At 40.6% G+C, this 22,099-nt stretch overlaps 1 protein-coding gene across 1 annotated transcript in view; it reads left to right on the forward strand.

Moving 5' to 3' along the window:
• ARHGAP22 (Rho GTPase activating protein 22) overlaps positions 1–22,099 on the forward strand; it is a 167,983-nt gene that overhangs the window by 130,148 nt on the left and 15,736 nt on the right. Inside the window, exon 5 of the mRNA XM_060034653.1 lies at positions 21,375–21,582. Within this exon, the coding sequence (XP_059890636.1) occupies positions 21,375–21,582 (208 nt within the window). The remainder of the gene's footprint in view (positions 1–21,374; positions 21,583–22,099) is intronic.

Here is a 22,099-nt window from a genome sequence, read left to right on the forward strand (position 1 = left end):
TGTGCGTGGCTTTCTCTATTTGCAGCGAGCGGGCACTACTCTTCGTTGCGGTGCGCAGGCTTCTCATTACGGTGGCTTCTCTTGTTGCGGAGCATGGGCTCTAGGCATGAGGGCTTCAGTAGTTGTGGCGTATGGGCTTAGTTGCTCTGTGGCATGTGGGATCTTCCTGGACCGGGGACCGAACCTGTGTCCCCTGCATTGGCAGGCAGATTCTTATCCACCATGCCACCAGGGAAGCCCTGTTTGTAGACTTTTTGACGATGGCCGTTCTGACCTGTGTGAGGTGATACCGCATTGTAGTTTTGATTTGCATTTCTCTGGTAATTAGTGACATTGAGCATCTTTCATGTGCTTTTTTGGCCATCTGTATGTCTTCTTTGAGAAATGTCTATTTAGATCTTCTGCCCATTTTTTGATTGGGTTTATTTTTTTTTGACATAGAGCTGCGTGAGCTGTTTATATATTTTGGAGATTAATCCCTTGTTAGTCGCTTCATTTGCAAATATTTTCTCCCATTCTGTGGGTTGTCTTTTTGTTTCGTTTATGGTTTCCTTTGCTGTGCAGAAGCCTTTAAGTTTAATTACGTCCCATTTGTTTATTTCCGTTTTTATTTTCATTACTCTAGGACGTGGATCACAAAAGATATTGCTGCCATTTATGTCAAAGAGTGTTGTGTTTTCCTCTAAGAGTTTTATAGTGTCCGGCCTTACATTTAGGTCTTTGATCCATTTCGAGTTTATTTTTGTGCATGGTGTTAGAGAATGTTCTAATTTCATTGTTTTACATGTAGCTTTCCTGTTTTCCCAGCACCACTTTTTTTTTTTGAGCATGATATTTGCATTATTTTATTGATTTAAAAATAATGAAAGCAAATTTATTGGAAGAGCATTATTTTATTTACATTTAAAAGAAAAAAATCGGCTGTATTGACAGGCAATATTTAAATACCTATTTCAGAGATCAGTATTTACAGCACTTTCTTTAAAATAAGACATAAACAAATCATCGACTAAATCATAAGGAATAAGCACAATTTTGTAAGCTTTTTTGGTAAGGCAAAATGCATATTATGGATAAAAGATTCATTGTGACAGTAAGCTATTATTTTCTACCCTAAATGCATGCTCAACATCTGAGCACAGGATAGCATGAAAGGCATCCAATAACAGATATCAGCCAAAACTTCAAAATTACATTCAAGATTTTGTTTTTACTTATAATTAGATATGACAATGAATTCACTGCCTTCAAGATATTGAAGTTGGTCTTCTAAATATTTAAAAACAGTTAATTTTCTTAGAACATGGATTTTAAAAATGGTTATCAAAATTCACATATTAAGCTTATAATGATGCCAGGAGTATACTCTTTCTACCCTTTAATTTTATTTTTTACTAATTGTGAAAATGAAAATAGAAATATTCTAATACTAATTACATAGTATTATGTACTTACTAATTATATATGTATTGTGTATGTACTAAGTATTATGTATGTACTAATTACATAGTATTGATACTTAGTGTTTTCTAAGGTTGGAGGGAAAATCCATTGTTTTTGGGCCAAGGATTTACTCAGCTACAGTCCTGTGTTTCAGGCATGAAGTGCTCAGGTATTTTAGATTTTCTTGTAAACATTAGTGTAACTCTAAAATTACATGGCATGACCAACACCACTTATTGAAGAGGCTGTCCTTTCTCCACTGTACATTCCTGCCTCCTTTATCAAAGATAAGGTGACCATATGTGCGTGGGTTTATCTCTGGGCTTTCTATCCTGTTCCATTGATCTGTCTTTCTGTTTTTGTGCCAGTACCATACTGTCTTGATTACTGTAGCTTTGTAGTATAGTCTGAAGTCAGGGAGTTTGATTCCTCGAGCTCTGTTTTTCTATCTCAGGATTGCTTTGGCTATTCAGGGTCTTTTGTGTTTCCACATAAATTTTAAGATTTTTTGTTCTACTTCTGTGAAAAATGCCACTGGTAATTTGATAGGGATTGCACTGAATCTGTAGATTGCCTTGGGTAGTATGGTCATTTTGACAATATTGATTCTTCTAATCCAAGAACATGGTATATCCTTCCATCTGTTTGTGTCATCTCCAATTTCTTTCATCAGAGTATTATAGTTTTCAGAGTAGAGGCTTTTGTCTCCTCAGGTAGGTTTATTCCTAGGTATTTTATTCTTTTTGATGCAATGGTAAATGGGATTGTTTCCTTAATTTCTCTTTCTGATATTTCATTTTAGTGTATACGAATGCAAGAGATTTCTGTGTATTAAATTTGTACCCTGCAACTTTACCGAATTCATTGATGAGCTCTAGTGGTTTTCTGGTAGCATCTTTAGGATTTTCTATGTATAATATTGTGTCATCTGCAAACAGTGATGGTTTTAATTCTTCTTTTCCAATTTGGGTTCCTTCTATTTCTTGGACTTCCAAAACTATGTTGAATAAAAGTTGTGACAGTGGACATTCTTGCCTTGTTCCTGATCTTAGAGGAAATGCTTTCAGCTTTTCACCATTGAGAATGATGTTAGCTGTGGGTTTGTCATATATGGCCTTTATTATGTTGAGGTAAGTTCCCTCTGTTCGCACTTTCTGGAGAGCTTTTATCATATATGGGTGTTGAATTTTCTTAAAAGCCTTTTCTGCGTATATTGAGATGATCATATGGTTTTTATTCTTCAGTTTGTTAATGTGGTGTATCATACTGATTGATTGGCAGATATTGAAGAATCCTTGCATTTCCTGGGATAAATCCCACTTGATACTGGTGTATGATCTTTTTAATATATTTTTGGATTTGGTTTTCCACTATTTTGTTGAATATTTTTGCATCTATGTTCATCAATGATACTGGCATGTACTTTTCTTTTTGTGGTATCTTTGTCTGGTTTTGGTATCAGGGTGATGGTGGCCTCATATAAAGAGCTTGGGGGAGTATTCCTTCCTCTGCACTTTTTTGGAAGAGTTTGAGACGGATAGGTGTTAACTTTTCTCTAAATGATTGATAGAATTCGCCTGTGAAGCCATCTGGTCCTGGACTTTTGTTGGAAGTATTTTAATCACTGTTTCAGTTTCATTACTTGTGATTGGTCCATTCATATTTTCTATTTCTTCCTGGTTCAGTCTTGGGAGATTGCAGCTTTCTAAGAATTTGTCCATTTCTTCTAGGTTGTCCATTTTATTGGCATATGGTTGCTTGTAATAGTATCTTATGATCCTTTGTATTTCTGTGGTGTCAGTTGTAATTTCTCCCTTTTCATTTCGAATTTTATTGATTTGAGTCCTCTCCTTTTTTTTCTTGAAAAACGTTTATCAATTTTGTTTACCTTCTCAAAGAACTAGTTTTTATTTTTTTTTATTATTTTTAATTGGAGTATAACTGCTTTACGATGGTGTGTTAGTTTCTGCTTTATAACAAAGTGAATCAGTTATACATATACATATGCTCCCATATCTCTTCCCTCTTGCGACTCCCTCCCTCCCACCCTCCCTATCCCACCCCTCTAGGTGGTCACAAAGCACCGAGCTGATCTCCCTGTGCTGTGCGGCTACTTCCCACTAGCTATCTACCGTACGTTTGGTAGTGTATATATGTCCATGCCTCTCTCTCGCTTTGTCACAGCTTACCATTCCCCCTCCCCATATCCTCAAGTCCATTCTCTAGTAGGTCTGTGTCTTACCGCTAAGTTCTTCATGACATTTTTTTTCCCTTAAATTCCATATATATGTGTTAGCATACAGTATTTGTCTTTTGCTTTCTGACTTACTTCACTCTCTGTGACAGACTCTAGGTCTATCCACCTCATTACAAATAGCTCTATTTTGTTTCTTTTTATGGCTGAGTAATATTCCATTGTATACATGTGCCACATCTTCTTTATCCATTCATCCGATGCTGGACACTTAGGTTGTTTCCATCTCCGGGCTATTGTAAATAGAGCTGCAATGAACAGTTTGGTATATGACTCGTTTTGAATTTCGGTTTTCTCAGGGTATATGCCCAGTAGTGGGATAGCTGGGTCATATGGTAGTTCTATTTGTAGTTTTTTAAGGAACGTCCATACTGTTCTCCACAGTGGCTGTATCAATTTAGTTTCCCACCAACAGTGCAAGAGGGTTCCCTTTTCTCCACACCATCTCCAGCATTTATTGTTTCTAGATTTTTTGATGATGGCCATTCTGACTGGTGTGAGATGATATCTCATTGTAGTTTTGATTTGCATTTCCCTAATGATTAATGATGTTGAGCATTCTTTCATGTGTTTGTTGGCAGTCTGTATACCTTCTTTGGAGAAATGTCTGTTTAGGTCTTCTGCCCTTTTTTGGATTGGGTTGTTTGTTTTTTTTGTTATTGAGCTGCATGCGCTGCTTATAAATTTTGGAGATGAATCCTTTGTCAGTTGCTTCATTTGCAAATATTTTCTCCCATTCTGAGGGTTGTCTTTTGGTCTTGTTTATGGTTTCCTTTGCTGTGCAAAAGCTTTGAAGTTTCATTAGGTCCCATTTGTTTATTTCTGTTTTTATTTCCATTTCTCTAGGAGGTGGGTCAAAAAGGATCTTGCTGTGATTTATATCATAGAGTGTTCTGCCTCTGTTTTCCTCTAAGAGTTTGATAGTTTCTGGCCTTACATTTAGGTCTTTAATCCATTTTGAGCTTATTTTTGTGTATGGTGTCAGGGAGTGATCTAATCTCATACTTTTACATGTACCTGTCCAGTTTTCCCAGCACCACTTATTGAAGAGGCTGTCCTTTCTCCACTGTACATCCCTGCCTCCTTTATCAAAGATAAGGTGACCATATGTGCGTGGGTTTATCTCTGGGCTTTCTATCCTGTTCCATTGATCTATCTTTCTGTTTTTGTGCCAGTACCATACTGTCTTGATTACTGTAGCTTTGTAGTATAGTCTGAAGTCAGGGAGCCTGATTCCTCCAGGTCCTTTTTTCGTTTCAAGATTGCTTTGGCTATTCGGGGTCTTTTGTGTTTCCATACAAATTGTGAAATTTTTTGTTCTAGTTCTGTGAAAAATGCCAGTGGTAGTTTCATAGGGATTGCATTGAATCTGTAGGTTGCTTTGGGTAGGAGAGTCATTTTCACAATGTTGATTCTTCCAATCCAAGAATATGTTATATCTTTCCATCTATTTGTATCATCTTTCATTTCTTTCATCAGTGTCCTATAATTTTCTGCATACAGGTCTTTTGTCTCCTTAGGTAGGCTTATTCCTAGATATTTTATTCTTTTTGTTGCAATGGTAAATGGGAGTGTTTTGTCGATTTCAATTTCAGATTTCTCATCATTAGTGTATAGGAATGTAAGAGATTTCTGTGCATTAATTTTGCATCCTGCTACTTTACCAAATTCATTGATTAGCTCTAGTAGTTTTCTGGTAGCATCTTTAGGATTCTCTATGTGTAGTATCATGTCATCTGCAAACAGTGACCGCTTTACTTCTTCTTTTCCAATTTGGATTCCTTTTATTTCCTTTTCTGCTCTGATTGCTGTGGCTAAAACTTCCAAAAGTATGTTGAATAAGAGTGGTGAGAGTGGGCAACCTTGTCTTTTTCCTGATCTTAAGTGGAAATGCTTTCAGGTTTTCACCATTGAGGACGATGTTGGCTCTGGGTTTGTCATATATGGCCTTTATTGTGTCGAGGAAAGTTCCCTCTGTGCCTACTTTCTGCAGGGTTTTTATCATAAATCGGTGTTGAATTTTGTCAAAAGCTTTCTCTGCATCTATTGAGATGATCATACGGTTTCTGTCCTTCAGTTTGCTAATATGGTGTATCACGTTGATTGATTTGCGTATATTGAAGAATCCTTGCATTCCTGCAATAAACTCCACTTGATCATGGTGTATGATCCGTTTAATGTGCTGTTGGATTCTGTTTGCTAGTATTTTGTTGAGGATTTTTGCATCTGTGTTCATCAGTGATATTGGCCTGTATTTTCTTTCTTTGTGACATCCTTGTCTGGTTTTGGTATCAGGGTAATGGTGGCCTGGTAGAATGTGTTTGGGAATGTTCCTCCCTCTGCTATATTTTAGAAGAGTTTGAGAAGGATAGGTACCAGTTCTCCTCTAAATGTTTGATAGAATCGCCTGTGAAGCCATCTGGTCCTGGGCTTTTGTTTCTTGGAAGCTTTTTAATCACCGTTTCAATTTCAGTGCTTGTGATTGGTCTGTTCATATTTTCTATTTCTTCCTGATTCAGTCTTGGCAGGTTGTGCATTTCTAAGAATTTGTCCATTTCTTCCAGGTTGTGCATTTCATTGGCATAGAGTTGCTTGTAGTAATCTCTCATGATCTTTTGTATTTCTGCAGTGTCAGTTGTTACTTCTCCTTTTTCATTTCTAATTCTATTGATTTGAGTCTTCTCCCTTTTTTTCTTGATGAGTCTGGCTAATGGTTTATCAATTTTGTTTATCTTCTCAAAGAACCAGCTTTTAGTTTTATTGATCTTTGCTATCATTTCCTTCATTTCTTTTTCATTTATTTCTGATCTGATTTTTATGATTTCTTTCCTTCTGCTAACTTTGGTGTTTTTTTGTTCTTCTTTCTCTAATTGCTTTAGGTGCAAGGTTAGGTTGTTTACTCGAGATGTTTCCTGTTTCTTAAGGTAGGATTATATTGCTATAAACTTCTCTCTTAGAACTGCTTTTGCTGCATCCCATAGATTTTGGGTCGTCGTGTCTCCATTGTCATTTGTTTCTAGGTACTTTTAAATTTCCTCTTTGATTTCTTCAGTGATCACTTCGTGATTAAGTAGTGTATTGTTTAGCCTCCATGTGTTTGTATTTTTTACAGATCTTTTCCTGTAATTGATATCTAGTCTCATAGCGTTGTGGTCAGAAAAGATACTTGATACAATTTCAGTTTTCTTAAATTTACCAAGGCTTGATTTGTGACGCAAGATATGATCTATCCTGGAGAATGTTCCATGAGCACTTGAGAAAAATGTGTATTGTGTTGTTTTTGGATGGAATGTCCTATAAATATCAATTAAGTCCATCTTGTTTAATGTATCATTTAAAGCTTGTGTTTCCTTATTTATTTTCATTTTGGATGATCTGTCCATTGGTGAAAGTGGGGTGTTAAAGTCCCCTACTATGAATGTGTTACTGTCGATTTCCCCTTTTATGGCTGTTAGTATTTGCCTTATGTATTGAGGTGCTCCTATGTTGGGTGCATAGATATTTACAATTGTTATATCTTCTTCTTGGATCGATCCCTTGATCATTATGTAGTGTCCTTCTTTTTTTTCTTTTACTTATTTATTTATTTTAATTTATTTTTTAACATGTTTATTGGGGTATAATTCCTTTACAATGGCGTGTTAGTTTCTGCTTTATAAAAAAGTGAATCAGTTATACATATACATACGTTCCCATATCTGTTCCCTCTTGCGTCTCCCTTCCTCCCACCCTCCCTATCCCACCCCTCCAGGCGGTCACAAAGCACCGAGCTGATCTCCCTGTGCTATACGGCTGCTTCCCCCTAGCTATCTACCTTACGTTTGGTAGTATATATATGTCCATGCCTCTCTCTCGCTTTGTCACAGGTTACCCTTCCCCTCTCCATATCCTCAAGTCCATTCTCTAGAAGGTCTGTGTCTTTCTTCCTGTCTTACCCCTAGGTTCTTCATGACATTTTTTCCCCCTTAAATTCCATATATATGTGTTAGCATACGGTATTTGTCTTTCTCTTTCTGACTTACATCACTCTCTATGACAGACTCTAGGTCTATCCACCTCATTACAAATAGCTCTATTTCGTTTCTTTTAATGGCTGAGTAATATTCCATTGTATATATGTGCCACATCTTCTTTATCCATTCTTCCGATGATGGGCACTAGGTTGTTTCCATCTCCGTGCTATTGTAAATAGAGCTGCAATGAACATTTTGGTATATGACTCGTTTTGAATTTCGGTTTTCTCAGGGTATATGCCCAGTAGTGGGATTGCTGGGTCATATGGTAGTTCTATTTGTAGTTTTCTAAGGAACGTCCATACTGTTCTCCACAGTGTCTGTATCAATTTACATTCCCACCAACAATGCAAGAGGGTTCCCTTTTCTCCACACCCTCTCCAGCATTTATTGTTTCTAGATTTTTTGATGATGGCCATTCTGACTGGTGTGAGATGATATCTCATTGTAGTTATGATTTGCATTTCCCTAATGATTAATGATGTTGAGCATTCTTTCATGTGTTTGTTGGCAGTCTGCGTATCTTCTTTGGAGAAATGTCTATTACGGTCTTCTGCCCATTTTTGGATTGGGTTGTTTGTTTTTTTGTTATTGAGCTGCATGTGCCACTTGTAAATTTTGGAGATGAATCCTTTGTCAGTTGCTTCATTTGCAAATATTTTCTCCCATTCTGAGGGTTGTCTTTTGGTCTTGTTTATGGTTTCCTTTGCTGTGCAAAAGCTTTGAAGTTTCATTAGATCCCATTGTAAAATTTTTGTTTTTATTTCCATTTCTCTAGGAGGTGGGTCAAAAAGGACCTTGCTGTGATTTATGTCATAGAGTGTTCTGCCTCTGTTTTCCTCTAAGAGTTTGATAGTTTCTGGCCTTACATTTAGGTCTTTAATCCATTTTGAGCTTATTTTTGTGTATGGTGTTAGGGAGTGATCTAATCTCATACTGTTACATGTACCTGTCCAGTTTTCCCAGCACCACTTATTGAAGAGGCTGTCCTTTCTCCACTGTACATTCCTGCCTTCTTTATCAAAGATAAGGTGACCATATGTGCGTGGGTTTATCTCTGGGCTTTCTATCCTGTTCCATTGATCTATCTTTCTGTTTTTGTGCCAGTACCATACTGTCTTGGTTACTGTAGCTTTGTAGTATAGTCTGAAGTCAGGGAGCCTGATTCCTCCAGCACCGTTTTTCGTTCTCAAGATTGCTTTGGCTATTCGGGGTCTTTTGTGTTTCCATACAAATTGTGAAATATTTTGTTCTAGTTCTGTGAAAAATGCCAGTGGTAGTTTCATAGGGATTGCATTGAATCTGTAGATTGCTTTGGGTAGGAGAGTCATTTTCACAATGTTGATTCTTCCAATCCAAGAATATGTTATATCTTTCCATCTATTTGTATCATCTTTCATTTCTTTCATCAGTGTCCTATAATTTTCTGCATACGGGTCTTTTGTCGCCTTAGGTAGGCTTATTCCTAGATATTTTATTCTTTTTGTTGCACTGGTAAATGGGAGTGTTTTGTCGATTTCAATTTCAGATTTTTCATCATTAGTGTATAGGAATGTAAGAGATTTCTGTGCATTAATTTTGCATCCTCCTACTTTACCAAATTCATTGATTAGCTCTAGTAGTTTTCTGGTAGCATCTTTAGGATTCTCTATGTGTAGTATCATGTCATCTGCAAACAGTGACCGCTTTACTTCTTCTTTTCCGATTTGGATTCCTTTTATTTCCTTTTCTGCTCTGATTGCTGTGGCTAAAACTTCCAAGACTATGTTGAATAAGAGTGATAAGAGTGGGCAACCTTGTCTTGTTCCTGAACTTAGTGGAAATGCTTTCAGGTTTTCACCATTGAGGACGATGTTGGCTGTGGGTTTGTCATATATGGCCTTCATTGTGTTGAGGAAAGGTCCCTCTGTGCCTACTTTCTGCAGGGTTTTTATCATAAATGGGTGTTGAATTTTGTCAGAAGTTTTCTCTGCATCTATTGAGATGATCATACGGTTTCTCTTCTTCACGTTGTTAATATGGTGTATCACGTTGATTGATTTGCGTATATTGAAGAATCCTTGCATTTCTGCAATAAATTCCACTTGATCATGGTGTATGATCCATTTAATGTGCTGTTGGATTCTGTTTGCTAGTATTTTGTTGAGGATTTTTGCATCTATGTTCATAAGTGAAATTGGCCTGTAGTTTTCTTTCTTTGTGACATCCTTGTCTGGTTTTGGTATCAGGGTGATGGTGGCCTCGTGGAATGTGTTTGGGAGTGTTCCTCCCTCTGCTATATTTTGGAAGAGTTTGAGAAGGATCGGTGTTAGATCTTCTCTAAATGTTTGATAGAATTCGCCTGTGAAGCCATCTGGTCCTGGACTTTTGTGTTTTGGAAAATTTTTAATCACCGTTTCAATTTCAGTGCTTGTGATTGGTCTGTTCATATTTCCTATTTCTTCCTGATTCAGTCTTGGCAGGTTGTGCATTTCTAAGAATTTGTCCATTTCTTCCATGTTGTCCTTTTTTTTTTTTTTAACATCTTTATTGGGGTATAATTGCTTTACAATGGTGTGTTAGTTTCTGCTTTATAACAAAGTGAATCAGTTATACATATACATATGTTCCCATATCTCTTCCCTCTTGTATCTCCCTCCCTCCCACCCTGCCTATCCCACCCCTCCAGGCGGTCACAAAGCACTGAGCTGATATTCCTGTGCTGTGCGGCTGCTTCCCACTAGCTATCTACCTTACGTTTGGTAGTATATATATGTCCATGCGTCTCTCACGAGGTGTCACAGCTCACCCTTCCCCCTCCCCATATTCTCAAGTCCGTTCTCCAGTAGGTCTGTGTCTTTATTCCTGTCTTACCCCTAGGTTCTTCATGACATTCTTTTCTAAATTCCATATATATGTGTTAGCATATGGTATTTGTCTTTCTCGTTCTGACTTACTTCACTCTGTATGAGAGACTCTAGGTCTATCCACCTCATTACGAATAGCTCAGTTTCATTTCTGTTTATGGCTGAGTAATATTCCATTGTATATTTGTGCCACATCTTCTTTTTTTTTTTTTAACATCTTTATTGGGGTATAATTGCTTTACAATGGTGTGTTAGTTTCTGCTTTATAACAAAGTGAATCAGTTATACATATACATATGTTCCCATATCTGTTCCCTCTTGCGTCTCCTTCCCTCCCACCCTCCCTATCCCACCCTTCCAGGCTGTCACAAAGCACCGAGCCAATATCCCTGTGCCATGCGGCTGCTTCCCACTAGCTATCTACCTTACTACGTTTGTTAGTGTGTATATGTCCATGACTCTCTTTCGCCCTGTCACAGCTCACCCTTCCTCGTCCCCATAACCTCAAGTCTGTTCTCTGGGAGGTCTGCGTCTTTATTCCTACCTTACCCCTAGGTTCTTCATGACATTTTTTTTTCTTAATTCCATATATATGTGTTAGCATACGGTATTTGTCTTTTTCTTTCTGACTTACTTCACTCTCTATGACAGACTCTAGGTCTATCCACCTCATTACAAATAGCTCAATTTCGTTTCTTTTTATGGCTGAGTAATATTCCATTGTATATATGTGCCACATCTTCTTTATCCATTCATCCGATGATGGGCACTTAGGTTGTTTCCATCTCCGGGCTATTGTAAATAGAGCTGCAATGAACATTGTGGTACGTGACTCTTTTTGAATTTCGGTTTTCTCAGGGTATATGCCCAGTAGTGGGATTGCTGGGTCATATGGTAGTTCTATTTGTAGTTTTTTAAGGAACCTCCATACTGTTCTCCATAGTTGGTGTACCAATTCACACTTCCACCAGCAGTGCAAGAGTGTTCCCTTTTCACCATACCCTCTCCAGCATTTATTGTTTCTAGATTTTTTGATGATGGCCATTCTGACTGGTGTGAGATGATATCTCATTGTAGTTTTGATTTGCATTTCCCTAATGATTAATGATTTTGAGCATTCTTTCATGTGTTTGTTGGCAGTCTGTATATCTTCTTTGGAGAAATGTCTGTTTAGGTCTTCTGCCCTTTTTTGGATTGGGTTGTTTGTTTTTTTTGTTATTGAGCTGCATGCGCTGCTTATAAATTTTGGAGATGAATCCTTTGTCAGTTGCTTCATTTGCAAATATTTTCTCCCATTCTGAGGGTTGTCTTTTGGTCTTGTTTATGGTTTCCTTTGCTGTGCAAAAGCTTTGAAGTTTCATTAGGTCCCATTTATTTTATTTTTGTTTTTATTTCCATTTCTCTAGGAGGTGGATCAAAAAGGATCTTGCTGTGATTTATGTCATAGAGTGTTCTGCCTCTGTTTTCCTCTAAGAGTTTGATAGTTTCTGGCCTTACATTTAGGTCTTTAATCCATTTTGAGCTTATTTTTGTGTATGGTGTTAGGGAGTGATCTAATCTCATACTGTTACATGTACCTGTCCAGTTTTCCCAGCACCACTTATTGAAGAGGCTGTCCTTTCTCCACTGTACATTCCTGCCTCCTTTATCAAAGATAAGGTGACCATATGTGCGTGGGTTTATCTCTGGGCTTTCTATCCTGTTCCATTGATCTATCTTTCTGTTTTTGTGCCAGTACCATACTGTCTTGATTACTGTAGCTTTGTAGTATAGTCTGAAGTCAGGAAGCCTGATTCCTCCAGCACCGTTTTTCATTCTCAAGATTGCTTTGGCTATTCGGGGTCTTTTGTGTTTCCATACAAATTGTGAAATATTTTGTTCTAGTTCTGTGAAAAATGCCAGTGGTAGTTTCATAGGGATTGCATTGAATCTGTAGGTTGCTTTGGGTAGGAGAGTCATCTTCACAATGTTGATTCTTCCAATCCAAGAATATGTTATATCTTTCCATCTGTTTGTATCATCTTTCATTTCTTTCATCAGTGTCCTATAATTTTCTGCATACAGGTCTTTTGTCGCCTTAGGTAGGCTTATTCCTAGATATTTTATTCTTTTTGTTGTAGTGGTAAATGGGAGTGTTTTGTCGATTTCAATTTCAGATTTTTCATCATTAGTGTATAGGAATGTAAGAGATTTCTGTGCATTAATTTTGCATCCTGCTACTTTACCAAATTCATTGATTAGCTCTAGTAGTTTTCTGGTAGCATCTTTAGGATTCTCTATGTATAGTATCATGTCATCTGCAAACAGTGACCGCTTTACTTCTTCTTTTCCGATTTGGATTCCTTTTATTTCCTTTTCTGCTCTGATTGCTGTGGCTAAAACTTCCAAAAGTATGTTGAATAAGAGTGGTGAGAGTGGGCAACCTTGTCTTGTTCCTGATCTTAGTGGAAATGCTTTCACGTTTTCACCATTGAGGGCGATGTTGGCTGTGGGTTTGTCATATATGGCATTTATTATGTCGAGGAAAGTTCCCTCTGTGCCTACTTTCTGCAGGGTTTTTATCATAAATGGGTGTTGAATTTTGTCAGAAGCTTTCTCTGCATCTATTGAGATGATCATACGGTTTCTGTCCTTCAGTTTGTTAATATGGTGTATCACGTTGATTGATTTGCGTATATTGAAGAATCCTTGCATTCCTGGAATAAACCCCACTGGATCATGGTGTATGATCCATTTAATGTGCTGTTGGATTCTGTTTGCTAGTATTTTGTTGAGGATATTTGCATCTGTGTTCATCAGTGATATTGGCCTGTATTTTCTTTCTTTGTGACATCCTTGTCTGGTTTTGGTATCTGGGTGATGGTGGCCTGGTAGAACGTGTTTGGGAATGTTCCTCCCTCTGCTATATTTTAGAAGAGTTTGAGAAGGATAGGTACTAGCTCTCCTCTAAATGTTTGATAGAATCGCCTGTGAAGCCATCTGGTCCTGGGCTTTTGTTTCTTGGAAGCTTTTTAATCACCGTTTCAATTTCAGTGCTTGTGATTGGTCTGTTCATATTTTCTGTTTCTTCCTGATTCAGTCTTGGCAGGTTGTGCATTTCTAAGAATTTGTCCATTTCTTCCAGGTTGTGCATTTTATTGGCATAGAGTTGCTTGTAGTAATCTCTCATGATCTTTTGTATTTCTGCAGTGTCAGTTGTTACTTCTCCTTTTTCATTTCTAATTCTATTGATTTGAGTCTTCTCCCTTTTTTTCTTGATGAGTCTGGCTAATGGTTTATCAATTTTGTTTATCTTCTCAAAGAACCAGCTTTTAGTTTTATTGATCTTTGCTATCATTTCCTTCATTTGTTTTTCATTTATTTCTCATCTGATTTTTATGATTTCTTTCCTTCTGCTAACTTTGGTGTCTTTTTGTTCTTCTTTCTCTAATTGCTTTAGGTGCAAGGTTAGGTTGTTTACTCGAGATGTTTCCTGTTTCTTAAGGTAGGATTATATTGCTATAAACTTCTCTCTTAGAACTGCTTTTGCTGCATCCCATAGATTTTGGGTCGTCGTGTCTCCATTGTCATTTGTTTCTAGGTATTTTTAAATTTTCTCTTTGATTTCTTCAGTGATCACTTCGTGATTAAGTAGTGTATTGTTTAGCCTCCATGTGTTTGTATTTTTTACAGATCTTTTCCTGTAATTGATATCTAGTCTCATAGCGTTGTGGTCAGAAAAGATACTTGATACAATTTCAGTTTTCTTAAATTTACCAAGGCTTGATTTGTGACGCAAGATATGATCTATCCTGGAGAATATTCCATGAGCACTTGAGAAAAATGTGTATTGTGTTGTTTTTGGATGGAATGTCCTATAAATATCAATTAAGTCCATCTTGTTTAATGTATCATTTAAAGCTTGTGTTTCCTTATTTATTTTCATTTTGGATGATCTGTCCATTGGTGAAAGTGGGGTGTTAAAGTCCCCTACTATGAATGTGTTACTGTCGATTTCCCCTTTTATGGCTGTTAGTATTTGCCTTATATATTGAGGTGCTCCTATGTTGGGTGCATAGATATTTACAATTGTTATATCTTCTTCTTGGATCGATCCCTTGATCATTATGTAGTGTCCTTCTTTGTCTCTTCTAATAGTCTATTTTAAAGTCTATTTTGTCTGATATGAGAATTGCTACTCCAGCTTTCTTTTGGTTTCCATTTGCATGAAATGTCTTTTTCCATCCCCTTACTTTCAGTCTGTATATGTCTCTAGGTCTGAAGTGGGTCTCTTGTAGACAGCAAATATATGGGACTTGTTCTTGTATCCATTCAGCCAATCTGTGTCTTTTGGTGGGAGCATTTAGTCCATTTACATTTAAGGTAATTATCGATATGTATGTTCCTATTCCCATTTTCTTAATTGTTTTGGGTTCGTTATTGTAGGTCTTTTCCTTGTCTTGTGTTTCTTGCCTAAAGAAGTTCCTTTAGCAGTTATTGTAAAGCTGGTTTTGTGGTGCTGAACTCTCTCAGCTTTTGCTTGTCTGTAATGGTTTTAATTTCTCCATCAAATGTGAATGAGATCCTTGCTGGGTAGAGTAATCTTGCTTGCAGGTTTTTCTCCTTCATCACTTTAAATATGTCCTGCCAGTCCTTTCTGTCTTGCAGAGTTTATGCTGAGAGATCAGTTGTTAACCTTATGGGGATTCCCTTGTGTGTTATTTGTTGTTTTTCCCTTGCTGCTTTTAATATGTTTTGTTTGCATTTAATTTTTGACAGCTTGATTAATATGTGTCTTGGCGTATTTCTCCTTGGATTTATCCTGTATGGGACTCTCTGTGCTTCCTGGACTTGATTAACTATTTCCTTTCCCATATTAGGGAAGTTTTCAACTATAATCTCTTCAAATATTTTCTCAGTCCCTTTCTTTTTCTCTTCTTCTTCTGGAACCCCTATAATTCGAATGTTGGTGCGTTTAATGTTGTCCCAGAGGTCTCTGAGACTGTCCTCAGTTCTTTTCATTCTTTTTTCTTTATTCTGCTCTGCAGTAGTTATTTCCACTATTTTATCTTCCAGGTCACTTATCCGTTCTTCTGCCTCAGTTATTCTGCTATTGATCCCATTTAGAGTATTTTTAATTTCATTTATTGTGTTGTTCATCGTTGTTTGTTTCATCTTTGTTTCTTCTAGGTCCTTGTTAAATGTTTCTTGCATTTTGTCTATTCTATTTCCAAGATTTTGGATCATCTTTACTATCATTAGTCTGAATTCTTTTTCAGGTAGACTGCCTCTTTCCTCTTCATTTGTTAGGTCTGGTGGGTTTTTATTTTGTTCCTTCATCTGCTGTGTGTTTTTCTGTCTTCTCATTTTGCTTATCTTACTGGGTTTGGGGTCTCCTTTTTGCAGGCTGCAGGTTCGTAGTTCCGTTGTGTTTGGTGCCTGTCCCCAGTGGCTAAGGTTGGTTCAGTGCGTTGTGTAGGCTTCCTGGTGAAGGGGACTAGTGCCTGTGTTCTGGTGGATGAGGCTGGATCTTGTCTTTCTGGTGGGCAGGTCCACGTCTGGTGGTGTGTTTTGGGGTGTCTGTGGACTTGTTATGATTTTAGGCAGCCTCTCTGCTAATGAGTGAGGCTGTGTTCCTGTCTTGCAAGTTGTTTGGCATAGGATGTCCAGCGCTGTAGCTTGCTGGTCGTTGAGTGAAGCTGGGTGCTGGTGTTGAGATGGAGATGTCTGGGAGATTTTCGCCATTTGATATTATGTGGAGCTTGGAGGTCTCTTGTGGACCAGTGTCCTGACGTTGGCTCTCCCACCTCAGAGACACGGCACTGACTCCTGGCTGCAGCACCAAGAGCCTTTCATCCACACGGCTCAGAATAAAAGGAAGAAGAAGTAGAAAGAAAGAATTAGTAGTAGCAGAGAGAGAGAGAGAGGGAGGGAGGGAGGGAGGGGGAGGGAGAGGGGAGGGGGAGAGGGAGAGAGAAAGAGAGAAAGGAAAGAACGAGAGAAAGAGAAAGAAAGAAAGAAGTCAGGGAGGGAGGAAGGAAAAAAGAAAGAAGATAAGATAAAATAAGATAAAATATAATAAAGTTATTAAAATAAAAAAATAATTATTAAGAAAAAAAGAAAAAAACGGACGTATACAATCCTAGGACAAATGGTGGAAGCGAAGCTATACAGACAAAATCTCACAGAGAAGCATACACATACACACAAAAAGAGGAAAAGGGGAAAAAATCATAAATCTTGCTCTCAAAGTCCACCTCCTCAATTTGGGATGATTCGTTGTCTAAAGGAGGGAGGGAGGGAAGGAAGGAAGGAAAGAAAGAAAGAAGGTAAGGTAAAATAAGATAAAGTTATTAAAATAAAAAATATTTTAAAAAACGGACAGACAGAACCCTAGGACAAATGGTGGAAGCAAAGCTATACAGACAAAATCTCACACAGAAGCATACACATGCACACTCACTAAAAGAGGAAAAGGGAAAGAAATTATAAATCTTGCTCTCAAAGTCCACCTCCTGAATTTGGGATGATTGGTTGTCTGTTCAGGTATTCCACAGATGCAGGTACATCAAGTTGATTGTGGAGCTTTAATTCGCTGCTCCTGAGGCTGCTGGGAGAGATTTCCCTTTCTCTTCTTTGCTCTCACAGCTCCCAGGGGCTCAGCTTTGGATTTGGTCCTGCCTCGGCATGTAGGTCACCGGAGGGCATCTGTTTTTCGCTCAGACAGGACGGGGTTAAAGGAGCTGCTGTTTCGGGGGCTCTGGCTCAGCCAGGCCTGGGGGAGGGAGGGGCTCGGAGTGCGGGGCGAGCCTGCGGCGGCAGAGGCCAGTGTGACGTTGCACCAGCCTGAGGTGTGCTGTGAGTTCTCTCGGGGGAGTTGTCCCTGGATCCCGGGACCCTGGCAGTGGCGGGCTGCACAGGCTCCCAGGAGGTGAGGTGTGGATAGTGACCTGTGCTCGCACAGAGGCTTCTTGGTGGCGGCAGCAGCAGCCTTAGCGTCTCATGCCTGTCTCTGTTGTCCGTGCTTTTAGCCGCCGCTTGCGCCCGTCTCTGGAGCTCCTTTAAGCAGCGCTCTTAATTCCCTCTCCTCGCGCACCAGGAAACAAAGAGGGAAGAAAAAGTCTCTTGCCTCTTCGGCAGGTCCAGACTTTTCCCCGGACTCCCTCCCGGCTAGCCGTGGTCCACGAACCCCTTCAGGCTGTGTTCACGCCGCCAACCCCAGGCCTCTCCCGGTGCTCCGACCGAAGCCCAAGCCTCAACTCCCAGCCCCGCCCGCCCTGGCGCGTGAGCAGATAAGCCTCTCGGGCTGGTGAGTGCTGGTCGGCCCTGATCCTCTGTGCGGGAATCTCTCCGCTTTGCCCTCCGCACCCCTGTTGCTGCGCTCTCCTCCGCGGCCCCGAAGCTTCCCCCCTCCACCACCCGCAGTCTCCGCCCGAGAAGGGGCTTCCTAGTGTGTGGAAACCTTTCCTCCTTCACAGCTCCCTCCCACTGGTGCAGGTGCCGTCCCTATTCTTTTGTCTCTGTTGTTTCTTTTTTTTCTTTTGCCCTACCCAGGTACGTGGGGAGTTTCTTGCCTTTTGGGAGGTCTGAGGTCTTCTGCTAGCGTTCAGTAGGTGTTCTGTAGGAGTTGTTCCACGTGTAGATGTATTTCTGGTGTATCTGTGGGGAGGAAGGTGATCTCCATGTCTTACTTTTCTGCCATCTTCCCGGAAGCCAAAGAACCAGTTTTTAGTTTCATTGATCTTTGCTATTTTCTTCGTCTCTACTTATTTCTGCTCTGATCTTTATGATTTCTTTCCTTCTACTAACTTTGGGTTTTGTTTGTTCTCTCTCTAGTTGCTTTAGGTGTAAGTTTAGGTTATTTGAGATTTTTCTTGTTTCCCAAGGTAAGATTGTATTGCTATAAACTTCCCTCTTAGAACTGCTTTTGCTGCATCCCATGAGTTTTGGACCATCATGTTTTCATTGTCATTTGTCTCTAGGCATTTTTAAATTTCTTCTTTGATTTCTTCTGTGATCCCTTGGTTGTTTAGTAACATATTGTTCAGCCTTTATGTGTTTGTGTTTTTTACAGTTTTTATCCTGTAATTGATTTCTAATCTCATAGCATTGTGGTCGGAAAAGATGCTTGATATGATTTCAGTAGTCTTAAATTCACTGATTTGTGGCCCAAGATGTGATCTATCCAGGAGAATGTTCCATGTAGACTGCCTGGGTTTGAACCTTGACCCTGCCACATGCTGAGTGAACTTGGGCACATTCTGGAGCCTGCTGCCTCTCAGTTTGTTCATCTGGAAATTGGGAATGATGATGATGGTGATGATGATAACAATAATGGTAATATTCCCTAAGTTATTCAGTTGTCTGAGGATCAAATATGTTGATACATGTAAAGTGCTTAGAACATTCACCTGGTACCATGAGTGCCATGTCTCGGCCAGTTCAGCACACTTTCCTTGTGCACACACAAGTGCATGCACACACACACATATGCACACACAAGTCCACATGCAGGTGTAGGCATGAACACTCACACACTCACACACTCACAAACACACACACACATGCATCCACACACTTCTCCCCAAAGCATTGATGGTGTCACTGGGTGCCTTCCTTGTGGGCATGTTTTCTAGAAGGGAGAAATCTCATCCCCCAGGTTCTATATACTTTGTCTTTAGGTTGAACAGCATGAGAAGGAACATTGACTGAGTCCTGCTCTATGTCAGGCATTGTCTTAGGGACTGATGTATCTTATTTCAAAACAGCCATTGTGTGTGGGAAGCTACAGTAGGCAGTCATCCATCCTGCCACCCTCTCACCTGGCTGGCTCAGCACTCAGGTCTTGGGACACCACCTGCCTGGGCTGCATCCGTCTGGGAGGACAGAACTGCCTGGACAGAATGGAGCTTTGATGTCATGCTCTGGCCCACCCCACAGCCGCCCTGCGGGGATGGTCTCTGAGTCAGAGATAGGGAGATGGCAGATGGCGGGCCTTCCAGAGTCCTTGTAGAGCTTAGGGCTGGGAGAAGTCTGTTTCTCCTTCACTATCACCGTGAGTTAGGGAGCTTCATGGATCTCCACTCCTTCCACTCTTTGCCTGGGCTGCCAGGAACCTCTTTGCCCAGTTGTGTATTTAGTTGTCACAGGTTTTCTGGGTCAAGAGTTCCTTTACCTTCTTGCTCTCTCCCTCTGTCCCTCATTTGCTTTCTTGTCCTCTATTAAATGTTTTGGATATTTTGCTTCCTAATTTTTTTTTTTTTTTGCAAATGTTATTGAGATATAGCAAACAGAAAGGTGAACAGAACACAGGTGTCACAAGTGTGTAGTTTAATGATTTTTCTCAAAGTGAACAAAGCTGGGTAAGTAGTGCCCAGGTCCAGAATCCGAGTATTACCAGCACCCCCGGGTCCCCTCAGGCTCCTTCCAGTCACTGACCCACCAAGGTAACTATGTTCTGACCTGGTTTTGCACTTTACATAAATGGAGTCATGCAGTGTACACTCTGTGTCTGGCTTCTGCTAGCAATTATGGGTTTTTTTTTTCATTTTAAAAAATGTTGGTAAAAATAGGTCTGACATAAAATTTTAACCATTTTTAAGTGTACAATTCAGTGGCATTAAGTATATTCGTCATGTGTAATCACCACCATCATTCATCTCCAAAACTCTTTTCATCTTGTAAAACAGACTCTGTACCCATTAAACAATAACTGTCCATTCCATTGTCCTCCAATCCCTGGCTACCACCATTCTACCTTCTGTCTCTATGAATTTGATTATTCTAAGTACCCATATAAGTGGAATCATACAGTATTTTACTTGTTTTAGTGGACTGGCTTGTTTCACTCGGAAAAATGTCCTCAAGGTTTGTCCATGTTATAGCATGTGTCAGAATTTCCTTCTTTTTATGGCTGAATAATATTCTGTTGTATGTACGTATCACATTTTGTTTACCCATCTATCCACTGATGGACACTTGGGTTGCTTCCGCCATTTGGATGTTGTGAATAATACTGTGAACATGGGTGTACATATATCTGCTCAAGTCTCTGCTTTCACTTCTTTCGGGTATATAGAATTGCTGGATCATATGGTAACTGTGTTTTAAATTTTTTGACATGCCTCCATACTGTTTCCCACAGCGGCTGCACCATTTTACATTCCCATGAACAGGGCACAAGGGTTCCAATTTCTTGACATCCTCACCAACACATTTTCTGTTTTTTGGATAGTAACCGTCCTCATGGGTGTGAGGTGGTTTTGATTTGCATTTCACTAATGATCAGTGATGCTGAGTTGTGATTCTGCTTTCTCATCATCTATCGTCTGTCTTTTTGCCTGAGCTGTGTCCCATCTGTTGTCATTGCTGTCCCATGCTCCATGGTATGAGTAGACCATGGCAATCCCGCTCATTCTGCCGCTCATGGGCATTAGGTAGTTTCCCATTGGAGGGATTGCAAGGGAGTGCCACTAAGAACATTCTAGAGTGCGTCTTTCGGTGGACATAGTGTTGGGTTTTTAAATGCAAGCCACTTCCATTTGGAGGTTAGTGTTGCATAAATAAACCAATCAATAAAATGCATAATGCATGCTCCCTGAGGGCCCTCCCTGAAGGTCCTCAGGCTTGAACAAGCTCCACAGGCCAGGCCCCTGCCCGCTAGGCCCTCCTGCCCCGTCCCAGCCGCCTGGTGCCTGCCCTCCCAGTTTCTAACCTGTTCCCTCACCGGGGAGCCACCGTTGGCCCTGACAGCACCCCCTGCCCTCTGTTGTCCCCAGCGCCCTCCCCCACCACCGAGCCGGCTAGCTGAGGGTGTGACCAGCTCCTCTCTGTGCCCAGGGGTCTTTGGGCAGCGCTTGGAGGACACAGTCCACCACGAGCGGAAGTATGGCCCGCGCCTGGCACCCCTGCTGGTGGAGCAGTGTGTGGACTTCATCCGGGAGCGCGGGCTCACCGAGGAGGGCCTCTTCCGCATGCCTGGCCAGGCCAACCTGGTGAGGGACCTTCAGGATTCCTTCGACTGTGGGGAGAAGCCGCTGTTTGACAGGTGAGCTCCCGGGAGGGGTGCAGATAGGGCCACCTGTCCATTCCCCTGCATAGCCTCCTCTCAGGATGCCAGCTGAGAGGCATGGGTGCAGGATGGAGGATGGGGTGGCGCCCTACACTGGCACGTGCCCGGCCAGCCCTGCCAATGGGCAGAGTGCGGGGCACAGAATCACTGCAGCAGCCCTGCATCTCGCTTAGGGGCGGATCCTGCCACCTCCACGTGGGCGGTATCCCCTGTGGATGCCCGCAAGCCCGCCCCGGCGCGAGCAAGGGAAGGCCTCTGCTGGCACCAGCCAGGGCTCCAGGCCTTCTGCAGGGTCTGTCTCTTGGCTCTGCTTTCTTGGGATAACTTGCCCCCCAGGCTCCTTTGGTGCCAAGATGGAGGCGTGGCTCCAGCCCCACATTCTCACAGGTTTTGGGGGCGGGGGAGCAAGTCTCCTCCACCTGTCCTGGGCCAGTGCCCATCCTACCTCATCACTGGGGCTTACTGGGTCCTGGGCTCCACCCCGGGATAGTCA

Source organism: Delphinus delphis, chromosome 16, assembly GCF_949987515.2.
Source record: "Delphinus delphis chromosome 16, mDelDel1.2, whole genome shotgun sequence".
Lineage (NCBI taxonomy): Eukaryota > Metazoa > Chordata > Mammalia > Artiodactyla > Delphinidae > Delphinus > Delphinus delphis.